Below are 14,345 nucleotides of genomic sequence, written 5' to 3'. Positions count from 1 at the left end.
TTCTTAAATTTTTATAATTATTGATTTGAATTGAAGTTCAAAAAAATGTTATTATTTAACATTGCTCGCAAATGATGCGAGTTACCAGAGCTTTAGTGTGGGATAACAAAATATTTTCGGTGGATATCAATTCGAATTCAAGTTTTATGTCAATTTTTATTCTTTCAACGTTTTCTATATAAACAAGGTTTCAGCGAAAATGGTGTCAATTTTACAGTTTTGGGTACATGGCGCATTTTACGAAAATGAAAGAAATAAAAGTAATTAACAGCCACATCCTTTTTGATGAGATCAAAGCCGCAGGCACTTAGACAACGAACAAATTCACGTACATCCTCGAATCTTGATTGTATTTCAGCTATATAGAGATTGCCATGCAATTTGAGCAGGCGATTGGCTTCGAGTAGAAAGTCATTTAGGTTGGTACCCATCAGCGAGAGGCAATAGACGGCCACATCGAGCGATTGATCTTTCAGAGGAGTTTCGGTTATATTGCATGCTATGATATCATCACGATTGGACACTAAATCCATGGAGTAAACTTTATTGGGCACCGATTGAGCCAATTTACCCTCACCGCAACCAAAGTCACCAATAATTGCTGTCTTGGGCAGTCTCTTTACTGTCTTGATGATCCGTGTTAGAGGATTTGTGGGCCACTTTTCCACCTGCTGCCGATAGCCGGCATGATAGGCCTCAAAGGCAGATGCATCTGAACTGAACAAGGATTCAGCTTTGCGACTTGTCATACTATAGAGTTGCTCATTGATATAACGAAAGCGTCCACCCAATAGTTCTGATTGAAATTTGCCAGCCAAGCTTCCATTAGCTGGTGAAGGAGCTGTCGATGTGGGTGTAGAAGTGGTGTCCATTGCCTCAACAGCTGCTTGTGTCAAAGCTGGACTAAGATTTAGTTGCTTCTTGGAGCCCTTGGTCACTTGGGCGGAGGGTCGCGACTTCTCTATGCGACCCTGGCGAATCTTGTGCATGGCCTTGATTCCACTTTCGGTATCATCCTCAGAATCGTCGTCTGAGGAAGAATCTTTGGGTGGTGCCAGGGGACCATGTCCTGCTCGATAACTGTAATTCAAATTACAATAAATATCCTATAAGTCGAATAGTTTTCAAGTTTTAATTAACCTGAATTTGCTTCCATCCTGGTGCTCCTTCTGCTGCTTTGGTTTTTTCTTCTTTTTTGGTTTCTTTTTTTTAACCGGCGCGGTGACTCCATTTGTCCTTGATCCTCCAACTGTGGGGAACTCTATGATTTCGGATCCCTTTTCCCATGGCGGCACTTCAAATGGTTTCATTTTCTAATATACTTTATTGTTTTGTTTATTTCGGCTACAACACGTGAACAGACGCACAGTGTTGGACAACGTAAACATAATTATCGATTAACAGCCGATAAATCTGCTCTCTAACGATAACATTTCGGACTGCGCGGGAAATTTAAAAATCGCTTTGCTGATTCTTTTTCAAATATTTTTTATTTCTTTTTATTTTTTGTTGGTTTTTTTTTTTTGCTCTAAACTAAAGATCAACAAGTTATTTTATAGTTTTGGGTTTTATGCTTTTGTTTCTCATAAGAACTAATTAACTTAAATTCTAGTAAAATATTTATTTATTTTGTTTTTTTTTTTTTACAACTGAAGACCATAAAACGTGCTGCTTGGAAAGTTGTATATTTTTTGTTGTTGTTTTGCTTAGTCTAAATATCGTTTACAATTTGAAATTTAATTATTGATTTGAATCATTTAATATTTGTTTTGTTTTTATCTCCTTTTTTGTTTGTTTTGTTTTTTTTTTTTGTTTTTGTTTTTGCTGTGTTTATTAGTTTTTAGAAAAGTCTTAGTCTTAGTGTCTATTTTGCTTCCCAACAAACCTTCTCTAAATTGTTTTCTATTATTTTGTTTTTCAATTTATCTCTCGTTCTCTTTCTCTAGATATTGAGCCAATTATTTTATTATATTGAATTTTGTTTAGAAAGCAAAATCAATTTGTTAATTGTTGGAATTCTAGAAGGTAAATTAATAGTTTTTTTTTTGTTGCTTCTTGTTCTTGTTGTTGTTGCTGACTATATAGAAACATTGCTTTTTATTGGGATTTTGTTGTTGTTGTTTTTGTGATTGGTGACACACAAATTTCTTAAATAATTTAATTAGAATTAATTGAATAAATTAAAGCATTTTTCTTTTATGATTAATTTTTAAATAAATTTGTAATACAAAAATATAACTACAACGGAATTTTTGAGGAGTAGCGAAGATCTCAGGGTACCAGATATATATATTGATGGAATTGGCAAAGAATTATCAAATTTTTAATTTTTGTGGATGAGGAAGAAATTGGTTATCTTTGATGACATTATTGTTGTTGGTTGATTTGGTTCTAGAACTAGTTACTGCATCCGGTTGCCTCTACGTACCACGATAAAATTGCGCTAAGTAGCTTCGCGAATCTCGCTCGGTTTATATAATTTCTATAAATTTGTTTTTTCTTTTGTTTTTAGTTATTTAGTGCTTAGGTCTACGAGTAATTGTAATTAAATTACAGTTAGTAGTTGACGATGACGACGACGCCGACATTGCAGCTGACGTTGACCGCGACGACGTCGTTTTTTCTTTCTGTTTTGCTTTTGCCTTTAAAATTTATTGTGTATCGAACAATTGTGTAAATTATAACAATCAGATTATGTGGGGAAAGGGGAAAGTTGGTTGTGTTGGTGGTGGTGTGTGTGTGTTTGTGTGGGGTGTCGATTTTAGAAGTTTATCTGTTTTAATAGCTGGCCTCATGACCGGCTAGAATATACAGATCGTGTCCTTCCTCGCTGCCCAGCGATCCAGTGCGCAACAATTGACTCTCCAAGGCAACCACCCTGCAAAAAAGAGAATGAAAGTTATTAGAAGTGAATCGACAACTATTGACAAAATGATTAGAAATAAAAGTTAGGTTTGTAATTGTAACTGTACATTGAGTAAAAACGAAGATTAAAAGAGGGTAAACATATTTTTAACGAATCTTTTCTAAAGTCAAGCTTACAAAAGTTTCTATTTTTCTGGAAATGAATCTCCAACCTATAGAAAAACGTTTATTTTTTTAACAATTGGAATTTAAAAGACAATAATCTCAGGGTTTGTAGTCTCGAGCTCTTGTTGCCTACTTTAGGGGGCCCATATTACATCCCTAAAGGCTTAGAATGCTCTCCATTCATACTTCCAATATTTTTATGTCCTAATTGACTATGTATGTCAAAAAACGATTTTCTAATGCATACTTTTAGGGGCATGTATTGCACATTTCGCATCTCTATAGTCGCATTTTACGCTTAGACACTCAAGAATGTTACTCATAGGTTTTGACTTAGACTTTTCCCCAAAGCAATCTATGTTTTAATAAACATATACTTACTTATCACTACCCAGCAGTCGATAGGTGCGACTCATATCCTTGATTTCCTGCGTTATTTCACCATTGCGCAGCGACTTGCCCTGCATGCCGTGCTTATGGAATGCTAAAACGCTGTCCGGCAAACAAACTACAAGACGAAAAAAGAGATTTCAATTAAATAAAAACATTGGAATTAATATCTCCTTTGACCTACCAATACTGTCCACATTAAAATCAAAATTCAGCTGTGATACCATTTTCTTGTGCTGCTTGGGATTGCCTTGGAGCGTTACCACCTGTATTAGATTGCCATAGCAAACGAGAATGGCGTCCTTTTCCACCTGGTGAACACGCACCACCTTCAATAGGTCGCGACGCGGCACCATCGTGGCCATGGCGTCATACTCTAGGTCTTCCGGTCCATGGAACCAACTGGCACCTAAACAAAATATAATTACATTTTGCTTAATCCACACAAAAGTTCTCCACGTCTCTCCACTTACTATTCATATTGATGAGCTCGAGCTTGAGGCAACCATTGAGAGCTTTACGCACACCCGTACACACAATTGGGTACTCCAGTTCGGGCGTTATAATCATCTCAAAGACAGGTGTATGTCCATTTTGGACACATCCATGACCACCACCCAATATACTAATGGCTGGCCATTCACATTGCTTCAGAAGCATGAATTTATTGAGCGGATCATACCATTGCATTAGGAAAATGCCGCTGGGCGTTGCCCCACAAAGATATTTATAGCCATTGTAGGGATTCCGTGTGACGCAACATTGAGTGCAACCCTTTGTGTCCGGCACCTTGGTGGTTAGGGCAAATTTCCTGGGCACCAGACGCTCTGGTATCTTGTTCATGTGCAGCGAAAAGCGCACCGTCTGCTTGGAATGCAGGGCAACGAGATCGTGCCTGTACAATTGACAGGATTTGCCTAGGGGAAGGTATAAGGAAGTCATTACAAGTCCTTAAAGATCGATGGAATCTCTTATCGTTTACCTGACAGACTCATCAGCACATCCTTAATCACATACAGCCAGGTGGTGCGACGCGGAAATAGCTGATCAATGGCCGCATCATGAAGTTCATTCATATTGAGGTTATAGATGCCCTCCTCGGCACCAATTAGCAAATGTTGATCCCGCGTCTCCGGATGTATCCATGAGGCAGTGCAATGCACACGCAACGGACAACCATTGAAGATTTTGGAAAAACAGGCACCCATATGCACTTTGGGCGTCGGTGGCAAACCATTCGAAATGGGACGCGGTGGTGTATGGCGACGACGATGCGAACGTTTGGGGGGAACCGGTGGCGTATTATTCAAGAGATCCGGTTGGGCCTCCTTCTCAACTGCAAGAGAGACGAAATATCAATTAACGGGGGAACGTTTGTTAAAGGAGACTTTCTGTCTCTGCTAACTAACCATCATCATCGTCTTGGGTGCCACCATCGCTTAGGCTACGCGGTCTACCCATATCATTGAGAAGTCCAATCAATTGATCCATGGAGCTATGGCGTCTTGGTGAATCCTCCAAGCCGTTCTAAATGGAAGATTATTATGAGCCGGGAAAGATAATTTAAATATTGGTATTAGCTCACCTGGTTACTCTCAAGCCGATAATCACAGTTATTGGAGGATGAATTGTGGCTGGTTGTGGCAACTGATGTTTGCGGTGATTCTCCTCCCGTGCTGCTGCTTCTCAACAAATTCTGATAGAGATGGGTGGAACTACTGGAGCTGCTGGACGCCAGTCCAACCTCTGTAGGGGGATTAGCAGAAGATGCTGCCGCCGAAGAAGAAGTGGATGGGCATGCGGAATGCATTTGAAAGCCATCGCCAACTGTTTGTGTCACAGTTGATGGAGTGGATGCTGCTGCTGCTGCCATTGATGATGATGATGATGATGATTCATGCTTATCGACAAGGAGGCCATTGGTGGTAGAATTAACTGCTCCTCCACCGCCACCGCCAACTGCATCACCGCTAGAATTATCGAGGAGTAGTAGGCGATTATAAAACGAAGCTGATGATGACGCGGACGTAGTAGAAGTGCTGGATGATGAGATAAAACCATGATGACCATTCGAAGTAGCTGTAGCTGAAGCCATCGCCGAGGGATTTATCGATGATGATGATGCCTGGGATGATGCCTGAGCGGCTGCTGCCGAACGATAATTGCTGCTATGTCTTAGATAATGGGCAGCAGAGGCGGAGCAACCGGAGCCGGAATTAGAGCCAACGGCAGAGCCACCAATAACACCGGCGGCGGCAGCGGCGACAGCAGCAGCCGATGTTGATGGACCAATTGCATTATTCATGGCAATATCGACAAGATCAAGATCGACATCATCGTCGTCATCATCGCAAATGCTGGTGGTACGCAAATTGGATAAACCCATACCCAAATAGGCACTCAGCCCTGGCATGGTGGCCAATGATGCGGATGTGGTTAAGGGTGTTGAGTTCGAATTGCAATTTGTGGCATTTAGGGACGAGAACAAGGCGCTGCTGGTGCTGGACGAAGTCAATGCTGGATGATGATGGAGATGTTGTTGTTGTTGTTGCTGATGTGATTGCAAATGTTGTTGCTGATGTTGCAGATGATGTGGCTGCTGTTGGTGTTGTTGTTGCTGTTGTTGATGTTGCTGTTGTTGATGTGACTGATGTTGCTGCTGCTGTTGCTGATGATGGTGATGATGATGATGATGATGACCCATGCCATTGCCACCGCCGCCAACGCCAACGCCGACGCCGATGCCATTGCCGCCTCCACCGTGACTGCTGATTCCTCCAATGCTGCTTCCATTTGCCCCGCTCCCTACTCCTCCTCCGATGCCACCTCCTCCACCTCCGCCTCCACCGCCGCCATTGTGGGAGCAGCTGCACTCGAGCACAGAGGAAGAATCTTTGGTGTCATTTAATGGCAATGTTGCTCTGCAGAATCAGCAGAAATTGAACAACATTTGGAACGGAATAGAACGGAACGGTACGGTTCGGATCGGAACGGATTAGGGGATGGATGGAGGACGGAGATTAACAGAGAGCGGACAAGAGAGAGAGTGGGAGGATTAAGAGTGTAAGTGTGGGTGTACGGTGTGTATGGGAAGAGAGAGCGAAAGAGAAGAGAGAAAGCCAAAAGTTGTTGAGAATCATCTTCATCTTCTATTGTCACACAAAACACATTTTCTTCGAATGGTGGTCATTATGTGGTCTCTATTTGGAAAGTGTCAAGTGTTCTAGGGGGAGCTGTGTCTATTTGTGTGTGTGTGTGTGTGTGTATGTCTTTTGATCTGAACACACGCATGCAATCGAAATGATAAACTCTTTGTGGCAAACCGCAATAAGCTTTCATCTTCTTAACCCCAACTCGCTGGACGACTCACTCGGAGGGTTCGCTTCGGTTTTGGTAAGCGGATTATGCTTTTAATTAAATTATGGCTAAAACAAGGGCGGATGTACGTGTTTGTGTGTGTGTGTACGTGTGACCACGCCTGCCATGTCCACTAAGTGTAAATGTGTATGTGCATGGGTGATTGCTTCTTTTTTGCCTATTTGTTTGTTTGTTGTTGATGGTGCAAAAAATATATATATAAATAAACTAATATATGAAGCCATAAATTATGCATGAGATGCAAATACAAAATGCTCAACAGATACACACACTCAAACACACAGACATACATAAACACAACATAAAGACATACACAAAAACTATAGACAGACAAAACACACAAATATACACACACAAAAAACGAAAACACGAAATGCCTGAATAGAAAATTGCCTCGCACATGAATGCACATAACTAAAACAGGAACACACACACACACAAATGCTTACACAATTTACACACAACAACCAAAAAGAAGAAACAAAATGAAGAAAACGAAAGCAAAATGTGTAGAAACACACAAAAAATCTTGGCAAATTAATTCTACTAAAAACAAAATGCTAACAATTTTTCCACAAAACACACACACACACACACACACAGACAAATACCATAAGGTCGGAAATGGTTGAAATAATTTTCCAAAGCTAAAACGAACTTTTTTTTATACTCTAGCTAAATTTGAATTTTGAAAATATCTAGATTTCTGGATTTAAAATATAAACAATACTTAATCGGGCGATATTTTTGTATTATGATAAATTTGTTTATATTTTCTATTTTTATCAAGGTAAGTTTCCATATTCTTCTATATTCTTAACATGCTATTATCATACAATTGAAATAAGTTTACCGTAATACCCCAATATGCCCATAAATTCCTTATCTTTCAATGAGGTTTCAGTTCGAGTCTTCCAAAAATAATGGCCTTTATCTTCTAATACATCGAATCGAATGTTTTGAATGCCCTTTCATTCCTTTATTTTCTAAATGGTTTCTATATCTTTTATAGGTTAGTCGCTTTACTAAAAAAAAGTGCTTTCAATTGGAGACTTTCGCTTTTAAAGTGATTTTCGTGGACCAACCAATATTATTAAACCACTTAAGTTTCTATTTTTGAAAAGTCTTCTATGAAAATTATGGATACAACTGGTTTTTCCAATATGATATTTGATCTAGGTTGAAAATAAAGCTGACTACAAAAATAGGGAATCTTATTTATAAACTATCATAGTCTTAGTCCTAATCCTAGATCTGCATATAATACCGCTAAACTAAAATATATAGAAAGAGTACACAGATTTATATCTAATTTCTAAATTTAAAAATCTCTTTTTCCATTCCTAACCAACCTATTTTGAAAACTTTAATACCCCTGTTAGGTAAGGGCACAAAACGTAGAAACGAAAGAAAATAGAATGAAATATATAAATAAAATAAGCAAAACAAAAAAAAAAGTTTTTGTGGAAAAATCTTTTGTAACAGAAATCGTTTTGGTTTTGCCAATTTTTCTGTATTAGTTTTATAACATAATTGCAATTTGTTCCTTTTTTCTTGTTTTCATTTCAATTGCTTAAAAATTCATCAATGCCCCTGGAATTATTTGCACTTTGGTTATACACACAGAAATAACTACAATAACTATAAAAGAAATGTGCAATCCCAGACTCACACACACAGTCCCACGCACGCACACACAAACAGAGACACATCCCATAGTAATAAATAAACAATAAAGAAGGGAAAAAAGGGTAAAACAAATCGAGCAGATTTCATTGAGGAATGCAGGGTCGATATACTGTATAAATTAGTTGAGAAATGATTTTATTTTATTTTCTTTTGATTTGGCCAAGGAGTTGAGCCATATACCCGCTTTCAGTTCCTTTTTCTACTCCTGTATTCAGTCAGTAGAAGGCAGCAGATAGGCGACTCTTTTGTTCTAGACCAAACAAAGGCCATAGAAGAAGAAGAAGAAGCAAAACTAAATTATAAAGAAAATCAACGGTAGGTAAAACGTAACTTAATATAAAAGAAAAACAACAATGAAACGGAATGAACAATCTGCAAAGTTTTATTATCGGCTAGGCGAAATTTGAATACACTTCCAACCTGTGTCAACTAGTGAAAAGGAAATGTAATGTCTTAGTTATTGAAATGATTAAGATCGCAATACTTTGAGTTTGAACATTAAACTACTCGTATCTCTAAGGAGTTCTCTTTATTTCAAAACTCTGAGATTCCTTGCCAACTTTTGTGTTGAAAGTTGGTAAATATTTGAGGTAACTTTTAGTGGTTAATTTTTATCTATTTGAATCTTTTCTCTACTCATTTTCTTTGGTTTTTATTAACTTCTGGCTTGATTAACTTTTACAAACTTCGTAGAGAATATTTATATGAAATAAATTTCCATTTTTAGAGAAAGCTTTAAGGTAGTTGAATAGAAATCAAAGTCCATGTTTAAATACCCTAAGAAGTTAAAGTCTCTTGAGAGATAAGCTTCTCTTGGCTAATTTGGTGTATAGAATTGGTCAACAAAATTATATATACTTCTCTGTATACGTATTTGCATAGAGAATAAATCAGTTATTGGGATTATCAGACAAAAATCGTTATGGAAACTTTAAATCGAATAGATGAACGTCTCCATATCTTGATTTAAATATTTATATAGAGGCCGTTAATCCTAAACTTCTATAGCCCCTAATTTACTGTAGCATACTGTTTCGGGTCAAGAAATAGTCTTTCTTTCTTAGCATACTATTTTGGGCCAACATTGTTTTTCCTTTGTAGCATAGATTTTGGGGCAAAAGTAGCCATACCATAAATAAACACGATGACAAAATGATTAAAACCCATTGTAAGGGTAAAAAAACCCGCAAAACTGAAAATGTTGATAGTGTTGGTTGTTGTTTTTGTTGTTCTTTAAGGATAATAAACTGACGTGGTCACGAGATGATGAGGCTAGGGTATGTGTCTGTGTCTGTGTTATGGTATGTGTGTGAGTGGTTTTCACTTGATAAATGCCAGCTGCGTCTTTCAGTCAGGACTTTATGCCATATACTAAGTATATATGTGGGCACGTGTTAGTGAATGGATGGCAAACTTTTGCTCAGTGGAATGAACTTAACGCTAAATCAAAGTCAAGTGTTGGTTAGTTACTAAGTGTGGGTGTTGGTGTGTGTGTGTGTGAGTAAGTGAATAAGTGAATGAATAAAGTTCAAGTATATTGGTGGGGTATCTACAAGTGAATATCCCGAGCCTAGCTCAAAATATTATATTATAGAAAGAAGAATTGGTTGAATACATATTTGTGGGGATTTTGTTTTATTTTGGGTGTAGTTACCTTAGCTTTAGCTCCTCATCAATATATTGTAAGAGGCTCCTACAAAAAAATTAAATGCAAAAACAAATACGAGAAGAAGAAAAAGAAAATACAAAAAAGAAAAACAGAATAGAAGAAATATACGGAATAAAAGATTTGGTGTGTAAACAAAATCAAAAATCAATTGAAAAAACAATTTTTTCTTTTTGTTGTTGTTTTAAGTATATTGTATGTTTAAATATCTCACAATTTTAGAGTGTTTGTTTGTGTGGAGATAAACAAATTAGTATTGAGCCCCCTCAAGAAATTACAAACTAAATTAAAATAAAGGTAATACTTATATATAGATATATATATATGTGTATATAGGAAAAGAGTAAGGGAGACACAGTCAGGGGAGAGCAAACCCCGAAAGACCAAATCCCATTTGTTAATATCAATGAGAGATAGAGAAGAAAGTAAAAAGCAAAACAGGATAAACAAAATTCAAAAATTCATTCATGCAAAAGTCAGTTTGGCCCAAAAACAAGAGCAAAAGAGATAGAAATCAACTAAGAGAGAGAGAGAGAGAAATAAAAGCTGGCCCCAGTAGGTCTTATGCCTAATTAAACGCATCATCCAATTTTCATGGACATAATTTTCGTTATTTTTAGGTTTTTTTTTTGTGCTATCTTCTTCTTCATTTTCAATGCGATTTTTTCCAGCACATTTTCCTAACCGAAAAGTGGAAAATATTGCCCAGATTTGCTTTCAGTTTTCCCGTTTTGCTCGTTGTTTTTCTTGTCTGTGAAAGCAATTAATAATGTTTTTCTTTTAGGCCGCAGCAACGAGCAGAAAAGGAACAAAAAAAAAAAACCGAAAAAGGAAAGAAACAAATATTTTTATTATGCCGCCGCCCGCTGTTGCTGCTTCTGCTACTGTGGTTCTTGTTTTTGTTATTCTTTCTGTTTATGAAGGTTTAAATGAAATTAACCATGACGGCGGTAAAACTTTTTGGTCGCCATCATCATCGTCATCATCATCAACTGAAGGAGTTAAGAGCCATCAAAGAGGCGAAAAAAAAAATAAAAAGTCATTGGTAAGGGCGCAACTCTTTGCTTCTTTGTATATGTCAAACGATACTTCCGGCATTTGCTCCTTCTTCTCTACAGAAACATTTTTAACCTCTGCCATACAATGTGTAATCCTTTAAGAGAACAAATAACTTCACATCCCTCTCTCCCTCCCACACTCACTCTTGTCTTTCTCTGTCTTGAGATTCTGCTGCTGCTGCTGCTGCTGCAACTTGCATCATTCCATCTCTCAGTTGCATGCTGCTTACTGCTCGCACAACTTGGCGTATACTTGATGCCCCCTAATTAATTTCTTTGGAAAAGTTTCTCGTTTTCATTTTGTTTTTAATAACTTGCAGTTTAGTTCTTAACTGAAACTTATCTTAAGCAAGATGAGCAAGAGAGAAAGAGAGGGGAGAGAGGGATAGAAGTTATAGCCATTCTTGTTGCTTATTACAACACAGAGCAACAAATTTCAAGTGCTTAAATGGCAAAGGACCTACACGTATTCAGTATAAATTTCAAGTAAGCTTACTATATTCATTTTGTAAAGAAAATTGTTTTAGGAATTATGCATGTTATTCCTACCAAGGAAATTTTAAAGGACAGTAAGAAAGAAAAACTGATGAAATTTCCTATAAAGAGGTAACAATTTCGAACCCAGAATTATATATTTTATTAGATAGAATCTAATTCTATATATAAAATAATTTCTAAAATCAAGCAAAACCCGTGAAATATTTGAAATTCGAAGAAAGTTGAATAAAAAGAAATGACAAAAAAGCTTTTGCAATCCAAAATATTTGGAAATATCTTGGAAAACTTTTGTATTTTACCCAATACCAATTTGAAATGTATAACATACACGATAATATAAATGTCTAAAAAAAAGTTTTAACTTGGTACAAATATCCCAAATAGAGTTAGTTTTCTGTTAGTTAATGCAAACAAACTACAACTTATGCTACTTTAAAAATATTAACATATTAACTACTAAATTCGCTAACGAAATTCCAAACTAAATTAGTTAAAATAATTTCTTCAAACTTTTTATAGGTTTCTTTAACCTTTTTCCAAAAAGCTTTAGAGAATTTCAAAGTTTACTGTTTGCCAAGATTACATTTTAGTTAGTAGTTATATCTCTAGCTTAATTTCTTTTAATTCCTCAAAAACAATCCACAAAATACATATTAGTTGTAATTCAACTGACTAATTTCAACAACATTGAAACCAATTAAATTGCAATTTGGCAACAATTTTAGTAAATTACATTTTCCTGTGAAAATTGCAGAAATTCTTCTTTGAGTAATTAATTGGGAAATGAGAGTGTCTCGATTAATTGGAAAATCCGTTCGGGTATTAAATATTTGGCATTTGAACGAAGGCCGCAAAATGAGGCTTTTCAAGTATTGAGCAAGTATTTGCCATTTTGAGGAAAAATCTCTTTTCGTTTGTTTTGAAATCTTTGTTGCACGCATGCAAAATCTGTTTTATGTGTGTGCGTGAGTATGCTGCATAGTGTGCATTGTCTGTGTCTATTATTATTAGTATTATTTTGTAGCATACTTTGTGGAGTTCATTCTTTGGTTCGTTCGTTCGTTCGTTTTTGTGCTGTTGTTTAGAAGTAATTACGTTTTCCTCTTCTATGTTGGGTAGCCTAGCTAGCTAGCTGGCGGCAGCTAAATATTCCAGTCCAGGCACATCCATCAGTCCCAACCATAGAGAAAGAGAGAGAGAGAGAGAGAGGGACTGGGGAGTAGGGAGACCCAGTCAGGCAGGTGGTAATTACACTTATACCCGAGAGTTGGGAGTTTGCGTGGGTGGAAATGTGATGCATAGGTACACATTTGTTCACACACACACACACACAAGCTTAATGAAAAATGCACAACCTGTGTTTTTGTTTTACTTTTTTTTTTTTTTTTTGGGCACGTAGAACCAACTAAGCGCAAGCAAGTGTAACTGCAGCAGCAAATACGGATACTAAAGTAAACATAGACCCAGAGCTAGGCTAGGCAGCTGGCTAGATCCTCTCTGAAGCTCTGTCTCTCTCTCCCTCTCTCTCTTGCTCTCTGTGTTTTTCTCTGGGCTACGTGCCCAACTAACTAACTAAAAAATGACTGTGGCAAGTTGTAAGCTGGGCAAATTACATGAAGCAGCGGCAGCAGCAGCAAACATGCTCCATGGCATAGTGTTTTTCTTTTTTCGCCCCCATGGTCATATCAAAAGAGGAGTGGAAACTAACGTTAACAGAAAGCGCAACACGCGATATAGATACTAGTTGTTGTAGTTGTAGTAGTAGTAGTAGTAGTAGGCGTGGCATTTACAAGTGGGCTGTAAATCACATTAACTTGAAAACAGAAAAACAGAAACTTTTTCCCTTACGCCATTCGTAGAAGCAAGAACTTAAAGAACTTTTTTTATTTCAAAGCAAAGACCCTTTTGGGGCTAACCTTAAGGACATGTTCATTATCAATGTGCCGCTTAGTTTCGGTCGTTCTCTAGTTGAACTATAAAAAAACAAAAAAAGAAACGAGAGAAAAAAAAAACACAAAAAAAAGACACACAAAATCAAAACGATTGAGTAAAGAGAATTTCTTTCTTGAGAATGAGTGTTCCAATGAAACCCGCCCCACTTCTATGAGAATCGAAGCAATATATATGTACATATTATATATATATACAAAATAGAATGTATAATCTATGTGAATATTAAATGATAGTAAAACAGAATTAGAAATGAAAGCGTAAAATATGGTGAAAAGCAGAGTTAAATCACAAATCTATGGCAAAAATCACGAAGAAAAAACCCATTTCCAAACACCATAGCATACTTTCAGGCAGCAAAATTAAGATAAGTGTTTGGGAACTTACATGTCACTTGGTAACGTCTCGGGACTAGAAGAACGCTCATACCACGTGGAATTTGTTGTTGTTGTCATGCCTGCCAAACAGAGAGAGAGAGAGAGAGAGAGAGAGAGAGAGAGAGAGAGAGAGAGAGAAAAGGAAAGCTTATTAGCCAACACAAAGAGAGAGGGAAAGAGAAAGGAAAGGTTGGTTGCGGTTACTTACCTGTTTTGAGCGTATGATTTTGGGCTGGAACGCCATTGGCACGCGATGTCATCTTGCTGGCAATGCGCTGCGGCACACTGGCCACCGTCTATGGGGAGATT

The 14,345-nt window shown here is 37.2% G+C and overlaps 2 protein-coding genes across 3 annotated transcripts in view; both read right to left on the bottom strand.

Annotated features, from left to right (window-relative positions):
- Positions 1–136: 136 nt before the first annotated feature.
- Positions 137–1,365, bottom strand: LOC6638208 (ribosomal RNA-processing protein 8). Its single transcript, XM_023176700.2, has 2 exons — positions 1,141–1,365; positions 137–1,080 (listed from the first exon to the last, which is right to left on the bottom strand). Exons 1-2 carry the CDS (start codon positions 1,308–1,310, stop codon positions 165–167), a joined length of 1,086 nt encoding a protein of 361 aa, XP_023032468.1. The 5' UTR covers positions 1,311–1,365; the 3' UTR covers positions 137–164.
- Positions 1,366–2,058: 693 nt separating this feature from the next.
- The window catches only part of LOC6638235 (mitogen-activated protein kinase kinase kinase kinase 5), a 66,271-nt gene continuing 53,984 nt past the window's right edge, over positions 2,059–14,345 (bottom strand). Inside the window, exons 5-14 of one of the 2 annotated variants that reach the window (XM_023175923.2) lie at positions 14,245–14,332; positions 14,047–14,116; positions 10,142–10,180; positions 5,006–5,390; positions 4,830–4,947; positions 4,403–4,756; positions 3,894–4,337; positions 3,605–3,829; positions 3,412–3,538; positions 2,059–2,878 (exon numbers count right to left, since the gene is read on the bottom strand). In XM_023175923.2, coding sequence (XP_023031691.1) covers positions 2,779–2,878; positions 3,412–3,538; positions 3,605–3,829; positions 3,894–4,337; positions 4,403–4,756; positions 4,830–4,947; positions 5,006–5,390; positions 10,142–10,180; positions 14,047–14,116; positions 14,245–14,332 — 1,950 coding nt within the window. In that variant the 3' untranslated portion in view covers positions 2,059–2,778. The remainder of the gene's footprint in view (positions 2,879–3,411; positions 3,539–3,604; positions 3,830–3,893; positions 4,338–4,402; positions 4,757–4,829; positions 4,948–5,005; positions 5,391–10,141; positions 10,181–14,046; positions 14,117–14,244; positions 14,333–14,345) is intronic. The other variant, XM_023175926.2, reaches the window with a different exon arrangement.

This window comes from Drosophila willistoni (genome assembly GCF_018902025.1).
Source record: "Drosophila willistoni isolate 14030-0811.24 chromosome 2L unlocalized genomic scaffold, UCI_dwil_1.1 Seg139, whole genome shotgun sequence".
Classification (NCBI taxonomy): Eukaryota; Metazoa; Arthropoda; class Insecta; order Diptera; family Drosophilidae; genus Drosophila; species Drosophila willistoni.
This window is presented reverse-complemented; position numbering and strand designations above follow the sequence as displayed.